At 36.6% G+C, this 23,318-nt stretch overlaps 1 protein-coding gene across 1 annotated transcript in view; it reads left to right on the top strand.

Moving 5' to 3' along the window:
- adcy5 (adenylate cyclase 5) overlaps positions 1 to 23,318 on the top strand; it is a 99,192-nt gene that overhangs the window by 68,121 nt on the left and 7,753 nt on the right. Inside the window, exons 6-17 of the mRNA XM_059342548.1 lie at positions 195 to 353; positions 1,058 to 1,199; positions 4,954 to 5,091; positions 9,479 to 9,501; positions 13,289 to 13,448; positions 14,019 to 14,116; positions 17,431 to 17,518; positions 19,709 to 19,825; positions 19,943 to 20,101; positions 21,592 to 21,776; positions 21,865 to 21,885; positions 22,211 to 22,343. Of these exons, the coding sequence (XP_059198531.1) occupies positions 195 to 353; positions 1,058 to 1,199; positions 4,954 to 5,091; positions 9,479 to 9,501; positions 13,289 to 13,448; positions 14,019 to 14,116; positions 17,431 to 17,518; positions 19,709 to 19,825; positions 19,943 to 20,101; positions 21,592 to 21,776; positions 21,865 to 21,885; positions 22,211 to 22,343 (1,423 nt within the window). The remainder of the gene's footprint in view (positions 1 to 194; positions 354 to 1,057; positions 1,200 to 4,953; positions 5,092 to 9,478; positions 9,502 to 13,288; positions 13,449 to 14,018; positions 14,117 to 17,430; positions 17,519 to 19,708; positions 19,826 to 19,942; positions 20,102 to 21,591; positions 21,777 to 21,864; positions 21,886 to 22,210; positions 22,344 to 23,318) is intronic.

Below are 23,318 nucleotides of genomic sequence, written 5' to 3'. Positions count from 1 at the left end.
CCTCTTTATCTTTGAGTGGACAGTCTGTTAATTAACATCAGTGCATGTCCTCTTCCTCCAAACACACATCCAAAACATTCACTTCATCATTTTAAGCAAAAAAAATATTTAGTTAGAAAAGGATTACAGTAAGTCTCACCAAAGAGAAATTAGAAACTTTTCAAATTATTGTTTTATTTCTCTGTTTTCTGCAGGCTGGTGCGTGAGGTGACTGGGGTGAATGTAAACATGCGAGTGGGCATCCACAGCGGCAGGGTGCACTGCGGGGTGCTGGGACTCAGGAAGTGGCAGTTTGACGTCTGGTCCAATGACGTAACATTAGCCAATCAGATGGAGGCTGGGGGTAAAGCTGGGTACGTCTCTTCAGTTCTAGTTAATTTTAAACTAGAACAAACCAATCAATTTATCTGAAACTTGGTGTAATGCTTGTAGTAGGGGTTGGGCGATATGGCCCTAAAATAATATCACGATATTGCAGGCTATTTTTGCGATAACGATATTCTTGACGATATTAGGAAATACTAAAAAAAGACAGAAAATATAATTTTTTTTATAGTCTGTATAAATAATTAAAAATCTAAAATGTAGTTTGAAGCGCAAATCTCAACAGTTGACAAATACATTTTTTTTTACTCTTGACTCTTGAATATGAGCATATAATAAAAATAACCATTTAGGGGTTCCAGGGGCATCTTTTAATGACATTTTGTAAAGGAGAATAAAGGTTATTGTATGTTTTATTTAAGGCATCTTATTTTGACAGTCTTCTTGTAAATTCTGTGGTGGATTCTCTTAACACACTGTGCTCTTATTTTGAAAGCTGCATGTGTTTAGCGACAGGGAGTAAGTAGCTTTTTGTGATTAAAACAACTTTAACCACGACATCAAGAAGTAGGAACGTTGCCAATATCATGATATGCATTTTTTTTAACCATAAAAAAAATATACCGATATTATCGTGAATGATACGATATGGCACGCCCCTAGCTTGCAACACTAATTTTAATATACAGACTAACTAATTAACATTTATACATGTGTGTTATTCCCATTTCAGACGTATCCATATCACTAAGGCCACTCTGAATTATCTGAACGGGGACTACGATGTGGAGCACGGAGCAGGGGGAGAAAGAAACCCTTACCTGAAGAAGCACAATATAGAAACCTACCTCATTGTGGGCAGCAGTGAGAAAAGGGTACGATCCTCATTACTGTTACATTACATTTACGACTTGATTCATTGATTTTTTTATGGCACTTTGAGCAGAAGAACTCCACAACAAACTGACAGACAAGTCACCGACTTATTATCACCATATAAAGTTGTTGTAGCTGCTGTGTTCAGGAACATTACACATTAAGGAAACACAGATAAACTGTTTCAGCCCATTACAGTCATGCTTATGTCCACTTTATAAAAAGGAAATCCAACATTCACTCTCTTTTTAGATCTTCTTTTGTCTCCACCAACTCCTGAGAAAAATATCTGACTGTACAGTTTCAGCTAATTTTCTTTTTTCACCATTGAGACACAAACTTTGTCCATGGTCAGAAAAGCCCTTTTATTTCAATCATTATAGAAGAAAATGAACTATTGCAGATTTAGTTAAAAAAAATATCCATAGATCATCAGGTTGTGTTGCACTGAACATTTTAGATTTAATATTTGATTTGAAAACAAAGAATGTTTAAAAAGTGAACACAGGCAAGTAATTTGTCATAACTTCTTCAAATCACAAATCACTTCCAAGTCCAGGTCCTTTATTTTTTGTCAAGTGAAGCTGCAAGTCATCAAAACAGCGACTCAAGTTGACATGAATCCAAGTCACATTAGTCGCATTTCCGTCAACTAAATTCTCTGAGCATTTTGAAGATTTGCATGAGAAAAGCTTGATGGAAACAACAAAATTCAATTTTTACGCTCACTTGAGGTGTTTTTTGTCTTTTTAAAAACATTTTTTGAATGTGCTAAACAGGAGATGGAAACACTTTTTCCAAAGAATTTCTGACGTAGCAAAGTTTTAACTCACATGACTGATCAGCTGTTTCCGAGCTGACAGGAAAGAAAAATTATAAGTTCCCCAACTGAATCAAATTCCTGAATTCCTGGAATTCTTGTTGGTGGCCAAAGTTGTCTGATTAGCAACCTCTTTTTTTTAAATATTTTTTTTCTGTCTTGCTCAGTCTCTACTTCTTCTCCTATTTACTGACGCATTAGCCTACAGCAATACATTACACTGCCATCCTCTGACCAAAGTACGTTTATGCAGCTTTGTTTATTTGCCCTAAACGTTGATGGAAAGATCTCTAATTTGCATTTTCTTTAATACAAGATTTAAAAATTAAATTTGATTTTCATGGAAACACGGCTAATGACTGAAATCCACATATCTAACCAGCAGTGCAACACAATAAATACTGACTGGTTTTACATGCAGTGGGTGGTCTAAATACTTGTGTATATGCAGAATATACAAAATGCAGGATTTATATTTGCACTATGACACCATTAGCTGGGCAGTATTTTAATTTGAAGCTGCGGCCTGATGGTACATTTATATTAGGGCTTGAAATAAAACAATGTAACTTTCCATAAATCCACTGAAACCATGTGTGTGTGGGTGTAGAATCGCTGTTCCTGATGGAGCTATCTGTCCACACACACACTGCACATATCATTGTTTATAAACTGGGATTTCTGTCCCATGTGAACTGCTTCTCAGAGAGGAACGAGTTCATCTCTGCTTCACTGCATGAGCTCCAGTTTGTTTATGACTGGGCTGCTTTTATCGGTCGTCTTTGTCCTGGAGCAGGATCACAAGCTGCGACTATAGATAGCATGTCATGTGAAGTGATATCTTCCTCTCATTTTTTGCTGCTCATGCTCTGAGACAGAGAGGAGATACACTAATGTACACTACAGTCTTAATTATTATTATTATTATTTAAAAATATTTATACATCCTACAGCCAGTATGTGCTTCCAATATCAGATTTGTGAGAAATAAACCAGCTACAGATAGCATCTCTGGAAACCTTTTTACACAACACCAGAAGCAGAAGCTGATTATTTTCCCTGATCATAAAAACATTCCTGTTGGTGAATGGTTTTATTCACTGCTTCTCACATTATAGTAGGAGGAGAATCTCCTCTTGTGATTCACAACAACCAGGAACAGGATTCTTCAGACTTTCAGCAAACAGTGAAGACTTAAAACTGAATGATGTGAAGCACACATATTGAGAATCCATTTGTGTTTAATGTGCACCTATGCATTATGATTTGCATGTAATACAACACAGCCATATGTCTTTGAAATATATTTGAGATGGAATCAGCTGTTTACATACAAATTAGAGTTTTAAATTAAAAATAGTGAACAACCGCATTGAGTTACAGTCTAACTTTTCTACTATTTCATTTCCTTCAGTGATACTAAAAGTCTGTTTACATAATTTACTTAAAGACACATTTTTCTTTTGATATGTTGGTTCAAACAAACTATGTTTGTAGTTAAAAAAAAAGAACATTGGCAGTAAAAGCTCTTACACAAATGTAAAAATCTTCAAACCAGTATTTCTTTACTTTCTCTTTCCTCTTTACTTTTCATGTTCTGCTAATCTGAATGCAACAGCTGGTTTCCACTGATAAAATAGTGACTGTCCTCTCTAAGCTTTTGCAGATAGTTTTGGTTTTCTTCGCCCAGATTTTCAGGGTGCGAGCTTCAGTGCAATTACAGTGGAAGAAAAAAATGAAAGATATTTGCGTCAAATGTTCTTGAGAATCACAATAAAATCCAATCGTACTGGTGGTTTCTTTCTTTCAATTACAGCAGAAGTGATACATTTATACTTATAAGAACAGTCAAGGATTATAAGGATTATAAAAGCAAGTCATAAAATGAACAAAATATCAAAAAAATAATTAAAAACCATAAATATTTTGTTAGTAGTGGACCCATTTGACCCCTAACTTTTAAAACCAGCCAAATAAATCGAATGGCCCAATTTTAGGTCTTGGTGAAACTTTAAGCTTATTCAATCTGTGTGGAACAAGTATTTTTATTGCCTTTTTTCAAGCCTGGTTTTGTGAACCCCCAGAAAAAGAAAAAGCCAATCCTGAGATCTAATCCTGTTCCAATACTGTAGAAGTGTTGCAAGATATAAAGGCAGTTTTCCTTGAGAGACTCTTTATAAATATACAATAAAGAGAGTGTTTATCTTTTAACCAAGTTCAAACCAAGTCACCCGGTGTTTCAGAATCTCTACTGAAATGGGGCTGGAGAGGAGTGGAAGAAGTAAGAAGTCAAATCTTCACTTAAATAAAAGTAGAAAAATACTCAATAAGTCCTGCTTTGAAACAATTACTTGAGTAAAAGTACAGAAATATTAAGTAACTAGGAGGGTACTCGGAGAGCACAGACCAAATAAATGTATTTTATATTTCATTATATTTTATTATCTTAAAAAGTTTTACTCTGTACTGTACTGTACTATATATTATATTATCATTATTATTGTTATTATTATTATTTTTAGATAAAGCTTTTAATCACATTTAAAGTAATTATTTGTATCTATTTTACATTTATTCTATATGTATCTGTATTTTCTTGTGTGCATTGGTCTTATTCATTATTTAGTTTTTTCTTGTCCTTTTTTAAAAATCTACTTTTCAACCATCTGTGAAGCAGTTTGAACTGCACTAACTTCTATGGAGAGTTCTATTAAAAATAAAACTTGATTATCGATTGATTGATTGATTGATTGATAACTATCAGCTCCTCAAAAGGGTACTTCACTAGAGTACTTTAGTAAATGCACATAGTTACCTTTAGCCACTGATGGTAGACGGTGCATAAAGATTCACTTTTGTTAAGTTTTTTGTGAGCTCCTCAGCATGTAATGAATACATTTTAACACCCATATCTGTGTCTTCATTTCATACAGAAAGAGGAGAAGGCGATGATCGCCAAAATGAACCGACAAAGGACCAATTCTGTCACCCACAACAGCGGCCACTGGACCGACCGCCCGTTCTACAACCATCTGGGAGGGAACCAGGTCTCTAAGGAGATGAAGAGGATGGTGAGTAGAACTTAAGAAGTACTCATTTCTGATCTGTGGAGCTGCTATTATGCTGGTCGTATTATTACAGTGCCACAGCCTGGTGACTCCCCTGCTAATATCTTATCTCGGCCCTCGTTTGGTGATGAATCCAACACATTCTTAATACCCATAATCCTTTGATCTGCAGTCCCGATAAGCAACGGCGATGGCCCTTCATGGCACTCTCACGCCTCACCTCGGCTCTGAGAGGCTCTCAGGAGCTCTCAGGGAGACAACAGCTACAAGTAGGCGGCCACGCTGAAGACAAAAAAAGACCCCAATCCTGTAAACTTCAACCTCTCCTGGGAGGAAAAAGCTTGAAATGTTGTGACCATATTGAGATTCTTTTTTTATTTATGTGCTGCAGCTCTCTGTGCTGAACTGACCCGGCAAACAGTGACTCACTCAGTGAATGGATGCACCCACACACACACACACACACACACACACACATTGTTTTGTTTATTCTCATATCATCAGTACACCCACATCTCTTAGTGAATCTATTATGGGGAAGAATGAGAGGAAGTCCGAGCCTTGTGTAAGAGCTCTGTATAGGTTTTATTTGTACATTGCTGGTGATCAGAAAAAGTCTTTCTCAACAAAAAAAAAACCCAGTAAAATCTTAGTCACATGGGGAGAGCACATGATATATAAATTAGGTAAAATGATTCAAATAAAAATCAGTGGAAACTATTTAATAGTTTTAAAATGACATAATTTGAAAAAATGTAACCACCATACTCACGAAATAGAATCACAGGTTCAAGGGGAATTCCACAGGGTTTTTTTTTTACATTACGTTTTTTTCATCATTTGAAAACAAAATATATATATATATTTGAATTATGTGTGAATGTGAGGGGCATATTTTGAGTTTGAAAGATGTGAGCATTTACAAGAGAGGGAATTGCATTATGGGAAGTGTAGGGTATAACAGACTCACTAACTCAATTTTATTGAAGCGCAATCATGCAACCCGGATTCCAAAGGTGGGACATTGTCTAAAACTTGCATAAGAGAGACTGAGATAATTTTCCAATACTTAATGACGTACAGTATATTCAACTGTGTGTTTGTTTGGGAGGGAGGCACTAAAGGAATGTATAAACACCTCTTTAGATGCAAACATTTCACAGTTAAAGACACTATGGTCAAGTTTGAACATTTTAAGGGAAGTAAACATAAATAAAACACTTTTTAATGGAGAGGGACTTTTGCTTTTGCTTTAATAATCAAAGAGAAATTTTACAATAGCTAAATAACAAAGCATCACTTGCTGTATGATGGTTTAATGCCTAATAAGATGACCTAAAAACCATTCTCTCATTTTATTGTGAAGGTCAGGTGCAAATACTGCACAGTTTCCACCTCCAGTTTCTTATGAACTGTTTGCCGACATCAGTGTGATTAGTGATTAGTTATTTGTATATTTACGGCTCCGCTGCTCTTTTCATGGTAACTACACTTGTATTGAATCAAAGATATTTAAATGTATAATTCTTGACAGTAAAAGCAGAAACGCTACAGACAAAAAGACCAAACAAAGAAACTGAACTTATCTCCTGTCGTCCTGGATGAGTACATTCAATTACTGGTCCTGACATCATGTCAGCAGCTCTGCTGTTTTTTCTCCGTTTGTCTGATATCAGACAAGTGTGTTCTGTGTGTTCTTTACGCTCTGGCTCACAGAGCCCTTTTCAAAGTTCTCAGAAACATTAACGCTTTTGACATCAACTTTATTTGCCACAGTTTTTCATCTTCAGCCTCTGTTCCCCTCCTGCCTATCACTCCCTCCCTCCCTCACCGTCGTTGCACTGCTCATTAATCAAACAGCGAGTTCTGCAGATAACGCCAGTTGTAGCGAGTGAGGAGTCAAAGACAAACAGAGGGCGTGAGAGAGGGTTTTATATAAATGGTAGGGAGGAGAGAGGGAGGGCTGTCATGGATGGATCTTCTCTATTGTCCTCACACAGATGGAGCTGCGCAGTAGACTGTGAATGACATATGACGCATGCACAAGTTTACACATGAACTTTTCTTCACTTCTGTTTATTTAACTGCTCTCATATGTTGAGAAGATGAGAGGAAAGAGTGAAGAAAAGAAGTCAATTAGATGCTTTTCTTTATCATACATGAGTTATTTCATTGTATTTTGTCACTGTTTTCTGACATTTTTGTAAATGCACGATTAATTCATTAATGGAGAAAAGCATTCACGTATTAATCAATGATGAAATAATTGCTAGTTGCAGCCCAAGTTACAGTCAGCTGATCCTTCAGCACTGAAATTGGTACGTGTCTCCAGAAGAGGGAGCTAGAGAGACGCTAATCTCTTCAGGATTATTGACAAGTAGCTTTTTAAATACAAGGTTACCTCAGTGTTTGGTGCACAACAATTAATATAGTAAAGAGGGAATAAATTACAAAAGCAAGTAATATAACAGTCACAGAAAACACAAGTAAAACATGCTTATATTAAAAATGTACCTATATGAAGTATTTCTGTTTTCTGTCAAGTTTTGTGCAGGAATGTGAAAAATATTTTACTAGGAAAGTGCAAAGTTCACAGAATAGAGAGATGTGTGTAAATGTAATACAGTTAAATAATATCCAACTGTATTATACATTAATGCATTTGCAAAAACAGATATTTGCTGTTTTGTTTTAGTTGTTTTAGTGCAGTCTAGAGAATATTAATAAGATACTGCATAGCAAACTTTTTAATTTTCCCAAATCATGCATTTTTTAGTTTGAACCGTGCTGGTTTATTTATTCATTTATCAGAATGGCTTTTATCTGTTTTTGCAAATGAACTCTGGACAACTCTGGAAAGACTGAGAACAGGATGCGGGATTTTACATTTTTAATGATACTTTAAGGAAATAAAAAGCAGTTTGTGAAGGAAGGAAAAGCTGATTGATGATTATTTAATCTGAATCATTGGATCACGTAATAATAAAACAGAAAAATTCTTCAAGATGATGATAATAAAATAGACTTCAGCACTGATGCTTTTGCAGGAAAACTCATCAAAGTCTGTTCTCCATATCACTTCTTGTTCTTTTTCTTTATTCTTACCCTTGTGTTCCTTGTCTCTGCTCAACACTGCAAACTTTATTTTTCACATCATTCTTATTTCACTTGTTTTATCAGAGCTCAGAGCTGCTGTTCTTCTCATTATAATTGCTTGTTGACCAGAGTCTTTGCTCCCTGCTGGGTGGAGCTGAGATAAGAACAGAGCGGTGCCAATCTGTAGCCCAGTTTGACGCAAATATCTTTCATTTTTTGCACCTGATGATTGTTTTTCCTGCTCACTTGCTTCCAGCCGCGGGGAGCCTTCCACTCCACATCTCTGGCTTTACTTCATTGTCTCAGACTAGTTACTATATTACCACGCTTCCAGCAACCAACACTGAATTAGGCAATTAATATTGAAGTGAACAAGCTGATGTGCAATCAGAGGAAGTGTGTTCGGCTGAAGCTCCTTAACTCTGGTTTCAATATAAAACACAAAAGGGAGCTATGGAGGAGATTGAAATGATTGCATGAGTGGTTCAATAGAAGTTACAGTGCCATTAAAAATAAATGTTGTGAGAAATAATATGTATTTTTATCATTTAAATATAATGAATGTCTCAACAGATGAGTCTAGCTGCAGCAAAAATGATTTTTATCATATTGATTAATCAGTCTATTATATATAATTTAATAATTATATTGTCTATAAAAAATAAAAAATATATATATTTTAAATCTTATATTTTTATTTTTACTTCTCTTTCTTTCCTTCTTGTTTTTTTCATTGTTGTCTAAAATATCAGAAATCAACAGATATTTTTAAATGTTATATTATTATTTTTATTTTATTTTTTCTTCTCTTTTCTTTGTGTTTTTTTAATCTTTGGAAGCAGTTGCGCTGCATATATGAAAATGGTAAATACAAATTATATTTATTTAAGTGTATATATATATATATATAATAAAATAAATAGAATTTAAAATTCTAAAAGTTTACAGAGCTTAAAGTTGTCTTGCGATCACCTCTTTTTTCCAAACAACTGTCAAAGATATTTAATTATTTTTACAAAGAGAAAAGAAGCCAATTCTCATATTTGAGACTCTGGAACCTGTACAGTAAATGTTTGGCACTTATATTGTAGTGAAAAATATAATATTCTGATGATCACTAGAGATTTCTAAACCTTTGCCAGCTTTCTTATTGTTAATGAAGCGTAAAGTTTTTAAAAAAAATGGGCCCAATCTGGTTTAAAACAATAAAATATATAATAAAGTTTGAACACTGAAAGTTTTTTATCTCCAGCTAACTTTATCTTTCTCTTCTGTTCTCTTTTCCGGCTTACAGGGCTTTGAAGACCCCAAAGACAAGTGAGTAGTGATTTAATGTGTCTTTCCTCTGATCCTGCTCATCTGACTGAACCCGTATTTGCTCTTACAGTCGGCAAAGATTTTTTTTTTTAAGAAGAGCTGAGAAAGAAGAATCAATAATAACAAACATGAGCCCTTAAAGGAAACCTAATGGACGCTGTAAATGAGTGGCAGAAATCAGAATTAAATCTTTTTACCGCCATCGATCTCAGCTCAGATTACACTGCAGGAGTGTTCAAACTGAATGAAGTCTGCAGGATCTGATGACGCTTCTGTTTCCTTTTTTAGTACTTTGTCAACTCACATTCACTCACTAGTCATAAAATGTTACGATGCTGCTGCTTCTGGCTGATGTAAACACCCAATTTGCTTACAAGCTTATCCACAGCACAGATGGTAGCGTTCAATCATTGTGCTCCTGGTGGCTGAGCACCTATAGGATGCTGTAAGGCCTGCACTGCCCAAACACTACCTGCAGTTTGTTGTTTCTAAAGTCTTGCAGATACATTTGAATGCAAATACTAAATACTTGTGCACTAGTCTTGTGCAGTGCAGCAGAGTCCAGAAGTCGAGCCTGCAGGGTTGGAAAGCTCAACAGATATGCATTGATTATTAAACACTCAAAATAACATAAACACCTGATGAAAATGGACTTGAATCTTTAGTACGAAGGCCCTAAAAGGAACTTAGAGCCTTTTAAAACTTTATTTATTTACTAAATAAGCTTGTAATTTAGGTTGTCCTATATGATCACACAATTTTCTGTCAAATTAAGAACAGTTTGGGAGATTGTGGTTTAATCTTAATTAATAATACACGGGGATATTTTCCTGTGGGAGAAAAAATTATTTGATCTGGGAGTTTTTTATCATTGAATATTCATCTTTCAGCATATGGTTATCCAAGTGGTCTTAGAGAAAACTAGACTTCTGCATCTCCTCTTGGCTGTTTTCAGGTTTTAAGAATCTAGCCCATGATAGAAGACTTTTACAGCCAATCATAGGTCATTTCAGAGAGAGGGTATTTCTATTGGCTTTTCACAAATGTTTGTGTACGTCCCTTAAGATGGTGAAAGCCTGATTCAATGGCAGAAAATCCTTAAAAAAAGTTGCATTTTAAGCAGTTGTAACATCTGCCTGCACTATAAAGCAACCCCTCAAAAAGGAAGATGGACTTGTGTGACAATAAAATATATGTATACAACAGCTTTAGGATTTGAAACCAGGGTTTCAGGAACTTTTTTATGCAAATACTACTTTGAATTTATGTAACGTAAGCTTTATTTTTGCAGTATTCATTTTTCATTTGAGCTTGAGATTGCATTATTTCTGACATTATTCGTGGTGGCAAGGAGTCAATAAAGTAATTCTGCAAGTTTTGTGATTGATGCAGCCATAAAGAAAACAACTGCAAAGAAATGATGAGTGCATGAAGTGATTTAATCTCTTTGAAACCCCGGAATTCCCTGAGTCATCATTGTCAATCAGGTTTTATAGCTGGTGACTCCTGCTGATATTTATTCGAATTTATATGTCCCACCTGTTTAGCAGAGTTTAAAATTGCGATAAAAAAAGTTCTCTCAGAGTTTAAGTCCTTCTTCAGAAAGTGTTTACGTCATTTCGTCTGAATTCACAGATGATATCATGCAGCTCTCCCACTGTCAGTGCATAAAGTGGTGCAGTGACTGTCTCATCCAGAACATAAAGACAGAGGCGGGGAAGTTTAGCCCAAAGGCTGTCAGTGATCAAAGAGCTGCAGTCATTTTTAAAGAAGTTGTCCTCCTCGTCTCCTCCCAAACTGCTCTGTATCTGTGAGTTTGTTCTGACATCACACTGAGCCGGAGCGTCCACGCTGACATCCTCCGCTTCGGGCTACAGCACAGATCCTGCTTCTTATGCAGACTGACAGCTTCTCGGATTTGAGTGGAAGTGCATGGTGCGTTTTTATCATGCTCTACTAGAAAGCATCACCAGATACAATATCACAGCTCAGTTAGGAAATCTGTCTGTATGTGAGTGGTCTGGTGCCGTCAGCAGTTGCATATTTTGTCCATTTGATGAGTGCTTAGACCATGGCTGTAGGCAGATACATTCAGGAATGAAAAATGCCTCTTAAACTGCGTCAAATATCTTGTTTTCCACCATATTAGGCCGTATTTGTGCAGGATTAAGACTTTATTTCGGGACGTTCTCATGACTTGGGGGTTTCCGGTTCGTGTCCGCAGAGTACGTTGCATCTCTTAATCTTTCATTGCCTCTCTGTTGAAAACATACAGTGTTTCTACATTAACAGTAGCTGCAGCATCACATACTCCAAAACAAATATCCCCCCAAAAGTGCACCTCAACTGAATCAACATGACACATTTTTTTAAAGATCACCTCCGGGCAGATTCTGAGACATAAAAATACTCTGCCTTGAATAATAACTTGTCTCTATTTTTTTTTTCTTTTGACAAAAAGTTCAACATTCTTAGTGAGTTTCAAACATACTCCTGCACCATGTCTCACTTGCAAAAGTTGTTTTTATTTTATTTTTTTACAAATACGAAACATGAATTTTCTATTCGTCAATCAGTAATATTATATTTTATTTTATATTTATTATATTATATATAATTATTAAATACTATTATACTGCTATATATTTTTTATTTATTATCTTTTATTATATATTATATTTGAAATTACACATGGAGCTAGAATATCTATATGTATTTAGTATTTGTTAAAGATTACCAAATGATGCGTAAAACGGCTAAAATCATGATTTTGTCAGCTATTATATAACTGCAACTGATGCTTATGATTCCTTGTTAAATGGCTAATAAACACTATTATTTATATATATATATATATATATATAAAGATTATAATAATAATAATAATAATAGTAATTGTTATAAGCAGTAGTTGCAACTTTAAAATAGCTATTCAAAATGTAATGTTTATAGATGGTTTGCAAAACAATTATTACCACAAACAAAGTGTTAAAAATATTTTGGTAATCAATAACAAGTACTCATAGTATGTACATTTTAATGTGTGCAACAATAAATTGAATAAACTACAAAACTACAATGTATAGCACAAGTAACAGAAAAAAAACTACTCATTTAATGTTTAATTAACTATCACTACCATTTACAAAGGATGCTTCAGCATACATTTTTCTGCACAATCAGGTCAAACATCCAAGTGAATGGACAACTTTAATGACCCGTCCAACATAAATCAAGTGCTCTTTACATCTTGTGCATTATCACTGTCACATTCATTCACTTCTCTCACCGGGGAAATAAAATGGCAACAGCCTCACACACACACACACACACGAACACACACACACACACACACACACACACACACACACACACACACACAAAAGCGCAATAATCACAGTGCTCACAGTAGCATGACATCTCCATCAGATGATTAGAGCTTGTCAACGAGGCCGGAGAATTTCAATCAATGTAAGTGACACTTTGCAGATTCTGTGATTAGTCCTGAACAAATTGGCTCATCAGAGTCTATTGAGACCACAGAAAGCGATGGTGTTTTTGGGTCAATTGCTCGTTTTCATTTTGCATGTGATTAGCTAAATGTTACAGCACCTCAGGGTGACCGTACAGCAATTACACATGATTTGCAGTTGTTCCCACCTTGTGGAAAAGGGAATCAGCTGCTCATTTGCAGGTTTTCCTGAGAGGAGTTTATCTTGCGGTCCGTCGCCTTTTCCAGGCCACCTCCAGATGTAAATGTTACCTGGTCTCATCTTGTGTCATTCAGGCATTTCATTTTCAGAAACACGCAAGAATACCTGAACCCGGAGGACGAGGTGGACGAGTTCCTGGGCCGCGCAATCGACGCACGCAGCATCGACCGCCTGCGCTCCGAACACGTCAAAAAGTTTCTGCTCACCTTCAGAGAGCCTGACCTGGAGAAAAAGGTCAGAAGACACACTGAGACACAGTGACACACACTGCCAATATAGCAAATAATTGGCCGTGACAAGCAATCTCCTCTGTGCAAAAAGCTCTCCTCCTGCTCGCTCCTTCTCCGTCCCTTGAGGAAGTCAGTCAAAGCAAAGTATAAGAGAGAGAAAGGGAGGAAGAGAGAAGAGACGGCTACTGAGAGTAAGAGGAAGTGAACTGCTTCAGACAGTGAAGGACAGGCTGAGAAGGAAAGGTTAGAGCTTGGGTCATTGCAAAAGAGTTTGGGGAAAATGGTTCTGTTTTTCAAGTTTCAATCACTTTTTCTTTCTGTCATGGTAACAACGTTAGGAAGTGAGGACTTAGATGGATCAGAAACACTTTTTTGATCTTTAGTGTGCTGTGGAGGAGATCATTTCAGCCTTCAGTACCTGGACTCACACTCAGCCTCACAGATCCTCAGTTTGATCCCAGACAAGGCAGCAACAATTATTCACAGCAGCTGTCTGTGGCTTCATTCCAGCAATGTGCAGAGCTGATTTTAAGACTTTAAATGTTAAAATGCTGCTTTATTCTCCCTCCCGCAGTACTCCAAACAGGTGGACTCCAGGTTCGGGGCGTACGTGGGATGCGCCTCGCTCGTCTTTCTCTTCATCTGCTTCATCCAGATCGTCATTGTACCATCGTGAGTGAACCAATAATACACACTTCTTTAGGAGATGTTGAATTCTTCATTCCCTGACTGAAATATGCTCTCGTTACTGACTCAAATTTCTATGATTCAAAAGTGGGATGACAGTAATTTGGCTCCTCACAGACACTCGTGTCATTACTGTCATTTCACCAACTGCCGGCCTGACAGAGACGGATGCTGAAATCATCCATGTGTCTCCTGCTCCTCCGCTTTAGAGAAAGCAGAAATCACAGGTTTTTAAACACTTCCAAAAACAATATGTAGTCAAAAACCACAAGGAGACAGTGAGAAAACATAAAAAAGGCTTTAAAAAAGAAGGAGAAAGAAAAGTTGAACCAGTTACAGTGGTAATATTTGTTTTTTATACTTTTATATTTTTTAAAATAACAATATAACTGACATATGAAATACATTACAGTAAAAGGTGAAAAGAAGAAAAAATATATACAAAATTGAAAATGAGGTAACTGATTACATAAAGATCCATATAGTTCACTGATAACAGATAGATTCAAGTCAGAGGATTTATTATTAATTATTATTATTATTACCAAACAAAACACTGCCATCAGGTATTACAGGTGCACACACTCGTGCAAAAACCAAAATGCATTCAAAAGTAAAGTTAAATATATTTATTTTGATTGTTGACAGCCTGTCTTATTATGTTATCACTTGTATTTTGAATGGAATCACTGTAAAATGCAAAATGCTTGAAAATGCTTAATTAATTAAGAGAATAAAGTCGAAAATATTAAATTATTTACAAGAATAAACTCAAATATCACTATCATCATTATCAATAATTACCAATTAGTATCTCCTTGTTTTTGAAATTTCTTTATATATATAATATATATACAGTCATGTGAAAAAATTAGGACACCCCATTAAATATTCAGTTCTTTATTAAGAAATATTCACATACCGATGTCTAATCTTGTTTTTATTTATCTCTGGGAAAGAATGTGATTTAATTGCAGCTAAACAACAAAAAATAACCTTGATTTACTCATTAAACAAAAGATAACAACAAAAATGCATATTTTAACTGAGGAAAAAGTTAGGACACCCTACCCCCTAATAGCTAGTATTACCCCCTTTGGCTGAAATAACTTCAGTGAGACGCTTCTTGTAGCTTCTACCAGTCTCTGACATCGGCCTGAGGAAAGTTTGCCCCACTCTTCAACAAATTCTTTCAGCTGTGAGATGTTTGAGGGGTTTCTTGCATGTACAGCCCGTTTCATGTCACCCCACAGCATCTCAATGGGATTAAGATCTGGGCTTTGGCTCGGCCATTCCAGGACTCTCCATTTCTTTTTTCAGCCAGTCCCTGGTGGATTTACTGGTATGTTTTGGATCATTGTCATGTTGCAGGGTCCAGTTCCTCTTCAGCGTTATTTTTTTTTACAGATGGTCTCACATGTTCCTCAAGCACTCTCTGATACACGGTAGAATTCATGGTGGATTCTATGACGGTGAGCTGGCCAGGTCCTGCTGCAGCAAAGCATCCCCAAACCATGACACTTCCACCTCCATGCTTCACAGTTGGGATGAGGTTCTTTTCCTGGAATGCTGTATTTGGTTTACGCCAAACATGTCCTCTATTCTGGTGTCCAAATAATTCAATTTTGGACTCATCTGTCCAAAGAATATTATTCCAGAAGTCCTGGTCTTTGTCTATGTTCTCGCTGGCAAACTTTATTCTGGCCTTTATGTTTTTCTTAGAGAGCAATGGTTTCCTCGTTGCACACCTCCGATGAAAGTTAAACTTGTGTAGTCTCTCTCTGATTGTAGAGGCATGCACTTTCACATCAACAGTAGCAAGAGCCTGCTGTAAGTCCCATAATGACATTTTAGGGTCTTTGGTGACTAATTTCAGCATCTTGCGGTCTGCTCTCCGGGTGAACTTGCTTGGACAGCCAGACCTGGGCATGTTGGCAGTTGTTTTGAATGTCCCCCACTTATAGATTATTTTCCGGACAGTGGAATGGCTTATGTCAAATTCTTTTGAGATCATTTTAAATCGCTTAACAGACTCACTAGCTGCTACAATCTTCTTTCTGAAGGCCTCAGACAGCTCTTTTGATCTCACCATGGTCTTCACTCTCACTTCAACAGTCAGGAGCACACCAAACTAAATATCTGAGGTTTAAATAGGGCAAGCCTCCTTCAAAATGCTGAGTAACGATGTTCTAATCATGTGCACCTAATGTGATACACATGTGTGTGATTTTAGCCATTTTAAGTGGGAATAAATGTGGGGGTGTCCTAATTTATTCCTCACCAGAAATTTCATTTTTTTTAAATTATATTTTACAGAAGGTTTTAAAAAATAATTTATTCAGTTAAAATTGTTTAGTTGTATTACTTGAATCTCTCAGTATTGTTGAAATTGATATTAAATATCCATATGTCCAAATATGTGAAAAAAACCCACTTCTTTCATAGGGTGTCCTAATTTTTTCACATGACTGTATATACTCCATAGTAAGTCTTATGGACTTAGGCAGGTGTGGAAAAAATGCCTCAAAAAATTGATGCTGGTTTGAAGGCAAAAGATGGTCACAACAAATAAAATAGAATTAACTTTAATTCAGTAGAATTCTGAGACTGGATAGGTTTAGCACTTTTGCACATTTCTATATATATTTCTATATTATTATTCTATAGTCCTTTAAAACACTGTGTTGTAAATTATGATAAACCAACAGTAAAAAATAATGAGCTTCATTCAGTGTATGTATTTAATCCTACTCATTGCCTTAGTCCTTTATGTTGCACAAAAAGCTGAATAAATGAGTTATAAAAAAGAACGTTAATTGGTGTAATTGCAGCCAGGTTCAAAAAGTTCTCTCAGGTTTTGTCTCGAGGCAAACCTCCTCTCTCTTTGCTCTCAGACTTCTCTCCCTGCCGTCTCTCGGTATTGATCTTCTTTACCCTCTCTCTTTATTAACCTTTCTCCTTGATCCTTTCATCTCACCACTCCTCTCTCGTCTTTTATTCATCTTTACCTCTCAGAGTCCCCCTATCTTTCCCCGCCTCCTGGCTCTCCTGTTTTTCCTTAATTATTTTTCACATTTTCTCTTCTCTGTCCACTGTTGTCGCCACACACAGAATACCTGCTTCCGTATAATTTACATCAACACAAAATCTGAGACAATAATGAGAAGCAGATGCTGCTGCCCACAGTATTACCTTCATAACTGTGACACAGACAGCGTGTTAGAGAAACAAACAGTGAGCCATAAAATACAGCCGGAGGTAAACATTATGTAACAACATCTTTCCTGTGTCGTCTGCAGCTCCAGTCTGATGATCGGCTTCTTCATCACCTGTCTCATTATCCTGATGGCTGTCATGTTCATCTCAACTGTGTACTGCTGTTTCGGGGTGAGTATTCTACACTTGTGACAAATTATTTGCCACATAAAACTTATTTTCTCAAGAGAAGAGATAGGAGGGATTTTAGGTTGCTTTACAAGGATGCAGCTTTGTAGAATATAAGAACAGAAAAAGGACCCGGTTCTTCAGTAGCAAACATCACAGAGTCAAATCTAATAAATCTTTCATCCGGCAGTGGTTTGATGCTGCACTCGCTATTGATTCCAGATAATGTGATGGAGAAATTTCCGCATAATCTGCTCTTGACCTCATAGCAAGTTCTCTCCGATAAGAGTTTTTAACTGAATTCCTTATTGAAAAGTGCAGCTGTCAGCATTTGTGATTTAAAAAAAATACACATCACAAAACCCTTTCTCCTGATAGAACAGAGCAGATTTAGGATGTGCTGTAGGATTTTTTTTGCACCTCAATCGGTAAAGTTTTCTTCTGTCTGTTGGTGTGTTTCTATATTATAACCTTTATTTAACCAGGAAAAGTCTCATTGAGATTAATAATCTATTTTACAAGACTGTCAGTAGCACAATTAACAGGTTTTTAAACATAAAACACAGAACAATAAGGGCATAATATAGGAATCACAAAATATTTGACATAAATCATCAACAATAAGGGATCAAAATGAGCAAAATATTCTCAATCAAAACATTTACAGGCAGATATGCTTGCCTCTAGATAATTAACTACTTTAAATGACGATTCAGATCATTTTTTCAACTGATAACTATGCTTCAGGTTTTTTATTTTAGCAAACAAAGCTGTAGCACAGTTAATTATAGAGCCTTTCTTTTTATTTGAGCTTTCTCTTACATTAGTGTGAGGTTCTGAGAATACTTATTGTGTCTCTTGTTCAGGTGGAATCACTGACAAATTAAAAAAAAGTGAGGTGTCAATGTTTCTTTCCAATCAACAACTTAAAATTAGCATAAAGTGTGTTAATTAAGAACACATTGAGGAAATGATTGCTTGTATTTGAAATAAAGCCAAATTCTCTGTGCATAAAGTAGAAAGTGGAGCTACAACTGAACAGGTCAAATAATAATGTCCTTTTTTACTGCATCTATCATAGCATGATTTAAAGCTGCAGTATATGATACTTGGAGCATATCTTTGGTTCAGTCTGCCTCCCCACGACTCTTGTCCTTCTTCCAAACTTGTCACATTCAGACACTTACGCTGCATTCACAGGGAATCAGACAGATGGTACACAGCATTGGAAAACAGTCCGACGTACAGCCGGTGGGTGGTAATGGGTTTGCTGATATTTAGCTTCAGGTGATTGTTGTTGCACCGTCTGACAAAACTCTCCACCAGCCTCTCTGTGCTCCTCTGGAAAAATAGTCACGAAAAGAACACAGCATGTTTCTCACCGAAAAGAATGATACATATCAATATAGTGAAAACATATATTTTGCCCAAAAAAAAAAACACAACTTAATACCCTTTATTAAATTCCTTCCTGGAGGCATACAAACATCAGGTGGTAATTCTAGTTTGTTTGTGTTTTGTTCTGTTCGTAGATGGTATATTTGGTGCCTTATCAGCCAGTGAGGGGGTACGGGGCATGAATATTGGATTAATTATCAGTGAATAAACTGCAACTCTGTGTATGATTACAGCAAAACTATTTCGTACAATTTATGTCTCAGGTGCTGTTCACAAGCTCGGTAATTAAACACTCTTTTTCACAACTTTCTGAAAAATATCTGAGTTGTCAAAATTAAGTTTGCAGCTAGACCTTTCAACCAGAACCCTTCCTTTATTTTAATAGAAACAGCAGAGAACAGATTTTTTTGTATTTGTTAAACACAGGTGAGTAATCGAGATTGAGTGCACTTAAAGACAACAGGAAGGGTGATGATGCCAAAGAGCAAATCTCACCTGCCAAACCTCAAGAGGCTTTTAATTCATCTATTTCCCGCTCTTGCCGCTTGCTGACGGGTCATGGGGGATTTTATGATAGATTTTAATGGAGAAAAGTGGAGCTGCTGTTGATGGTTTGCACTGATGAGTCATGCTTCTGTTTTGGTTTAGCTACTTAAAGTACAGAAAGGATTTTTTGTTCTGTTTAGTATATATTTTAGGGGATTCATTTATTTATTTTCCACAGAAAAAAATGAGCACTGAATTGTTCTCTTGTTTTTCTATCTTACCCTCTGCATGCTTTTCTCTTCCTCCCAGCTCTTTCCCATCCCTCTGCAGACTCTTTCTAAGAGGATAGTCCAGTCCAGACTGAACAGCACCCTGGTGGGCGTCTTCACCATCATCATCGTCTTTCTTTCTGCTTTCATCAATATTGTAAGTTAATTCCCTGACACACTAATACTTATCTGCTTATAAAAACAACTGTCAAAGCAATTTTAAATCTCAAAAATCTTCTCCAATGTTTCCTTACTGACCTTTGACCTTGTCCAGTTCACCTGCAGCAGCATCAACCTGCGGAGCTGCATCGGGGCGGAGCTCAACCTCAGTCGGTACATTGTGAACGCGTGTCACGCCCACCTACTCAACTACAGCCTGGACACACAGCAAAACCCCTGTGGAGACAACAGCCTCATCTGCAGCTTACCTGAGGTACAGGTGTAACTATTCTCTCTAGAGAGTATAAAAAAAATGGATGCAGCCTCCAAATCTGACTGGCCTTAAACCTGCATTCTTTCTAATGACCAGCAGGGGGCGGCTCCACTTGCTGCAAAGAAGTCAGATTGTATGTAAGATCGGAAAATGACCCTTCTTCTTCATTAGATTTATTACCTCAGTGAACATTTTTCTTATAAGTTTACAGTCTCAATTGCTAGTTTCAAGTCTTCTTCAGTACAGCATGATGTTCATTTTGTAATTTTTGGTGCCATTTAGAGTAAAAAAGACGATTAGGCAAAGTATGCTTTACCTGTCAATCAGGATAGAGGCACAATGCATATCCAAGGCACGGTGTACCTTTAAATAGCTGTTAACTTTAAAAAAAAAAAATTTTGTTTATCTTGAATTGTGGAAGTTACACTCTTCTCCAAATATTGTTACTTCTGACTCCAAAAAACGAGATGTTTAAGGCCAATGCCAAACTCAAGGCTTCAAAACTGTGGTCTGCAAACAAATGAGTTCACAGAGGCTGCATCCACTTATTTTATACTGTCTGCAAATTAAAACACACTCACCAAGAACCACATAGTGTGTGACTTTAAATATCTTTTTTTCCCTATGGTTTAAATAAAAAAACAAGCAAATGTAGAGGTGCTATGAACATATGAAAGTAAGAGTGAGGAGGCAAACGAAACCAAACAGATGCAGGTTTACTGAAGGAAACCGAGGCTTTTAAAAAGTTCAACTCAGATAAGCAACAAATGTGCCTGAAGCGGTAGAGCCAATTAATTTTAGGCATCTCTGCGAGAAAAATCCTCATGATACATTTGTGACTAATTGTGTTGATCGAAATAGATCTGTTGCAAATGTTAAGACAGCCTCGTTAGCCAAAGAAGACTTAAATGCTGCTGCAAGTCTGGCTCAGAAGCATAAGAATACCAGCAGAACAGATCAACATTAACATACATTACATTATTTCGGCTGGCATGCCATCGTGCCAAAATAAGCTGCAGTAAAGCAGTTTAATTCATCCGAAAAATGATAGAAAAAAAACTAAATTTTGCCTATTTCCTATCATTTGCCTGTCTAAATGTCAGACAAGCAACGACACAATGTGGCTGTTATGCGACACCTCAAGTACTGTTAGAATATAATATTTACTTGGAATAATAAAACCAAAAGTCTGTCACAGTGAATGACATGTTATACTATATTTGAAGATGTCACTGCTTCAGACATCATTTTGAACAGGGGCAGAACAAATGAGTGCTAAGTGGAGGTAATTGCAGATATAAATGTTAACATTTGGCTTGCAGGGTAATGTTTAAATTAACAGCTAAGTGGTCAAAATTGTGGGTTTATCAGGTGTTTTATAATACCTCCGGATGTGACTCATTCAGTCAGAACCGTGTGTTACACCACATAAATCTTGACTGCCAAACATAAAAGCAAATGTCCCTTTTCTCTCCGTCTTCCTGCCTCAGTACTTCTCCTCCTGCGTGCTGCTGAGCCTGCTGGCCTGCTCCGTCTTCCTGCAGATCAGCAGCATTGGTAAACTCTTCCTCATGCTCTTCATCGAGCTGCTCTACCTCCTTGTAATGGAGGTGCCCAAAGTGAGCCTCTTCGACAACCAGGACCTGCTGGTGATGGCCAACGCCGTCAACTATATGTGAGTCTTTACTCCTCGTTTCTCCTGCAGTGTTGAAATGTTGATGTTCTAGCAGCTGACTGGTTCTCCTCTGTTCCTTCCCTCACAGCGAGCACATAAATGGAACAAGGTGAGACTGATGGCGACATGTATTACCACAGAGACCTGAAGCGTCACCTCTGTCATCCGATTAGGCTAACAGCATCATTATCACTGTGCTGGCACAAATGTAACTATAACGACCTGTTGGCAACAGATGCTAACGCTAATGAGCCAAGATTTAGAGGGCAGCTTATTTTTATGACGCAGTGTTCCTGCATATTACACCTTAACACCCACACTGTATGACATAACACCTGTGTGTCTGATGAGTCACAAGTACTTAGCATGAAACATCTTTTAAAAGTGTGTGTGTGTGTGTGTGTGTGTGTGTGTGTGTCTGTGTCTGTCTCCAGCTGTGTGGTAGACTCCAAGGTTCCTCTGAAGATCATGACCCCGGTGGTCATCACCGTCTTCGTCCTCGCCCTCTACCTTCACGCCCAGCAGGTGGAGTCCACCGCCAGGCTCGACTTCCTCTGGAAGCTGCAGGTCAGTGTGTGTGTGTGTGTGTGTGTGTGTGTGCGTGTGCGTGTGTGTGAAGTGTTTTACTCAATTTTGGGGTCAGAATTTAAGAATTGAAGTGTAAATCTTCAAGCTGGTTTTCTTTTACTTTTTCAACATACTGTAGTATGGCGTTTTTTTTTACCATGCGCAACGTACTATTCTAAAGCCATTTATGCTTTTTTTTTTACATACTATTCTATGGTGTTTTTTTCAACATTTAGACATACTATAATATGAAATGCTGTTCTACAGCGTTGTCTGGCATTTTCGGACAAACTTCAGTATGACAGTTTGGGACTTTTTTTTGACAAATTATAACATGACAGGGTTTTTCAATTCTTGCCCATACTATAATATGGTGGTTTTAAAAAAACTTTTTGGACAAACACTTATATCATGATCATGTCATGTATTATTATACTGCAGTTTTTGGCATTTTTGGACAAGCTTCACTAGGACTGTTTTGAAAAAAAAAAACATACGGTTTTTTTAACATATGTATGGCGCTCTTTTTTCAATTTTGGGACATACTGTAAAATGGTGTTTTAAAAAAAAATTTGGGACATACTACACTATTACCATGCTCAACATACCTGCACTTTTGGACAAACTTTACTATGACTGCGTTCTTACTTTTTCAACATAATATACTATGACTGGGTTTGTTGTTGTTGTTTATTTTTAAATTTCGGACATATTATAATTGGGGTTTTTTTAGATACTTTTTGGACATACCATACCTTTAAATACTATTGATCTGCTATTTTAATGTGTTTTTTGGCATTTTGTAAAAACTTCCATTTTTTAAAACTTTTACTCTGACATTCTATATGATATGTTTGTGTTTTTTGTAATTTCTTTTTCTTTCTTTCTTTTTTTTGAACAAACTATACTATTACCATGTTCTAAGTGCTATTCTATTGTGTTTTTAGGAATTTTTGGACAAACTTCACTATAATG

The sequence above is a fragment of the Centropristis striata genome, chromosome 10 (assembly GCF_030273125.1).
Source record: "Centropristis striata isolate RG_2023a ecotype Rhode Island chromosome 10, C.striata_1.0, whole genome shotgun sequence".
In the NCBI taxonomy this organism is placed as follows: Eukaryota; Metazoa; Chordata; class Actinopteri; order Perciformes; family Serranidae; genus Centropristis; species Centropristis striata.
The sequence above is the reverse complement of the archived record's forward strand: the minus strand, read 5'-3'. Positions and strand labels throughout refer to the sequence as shown.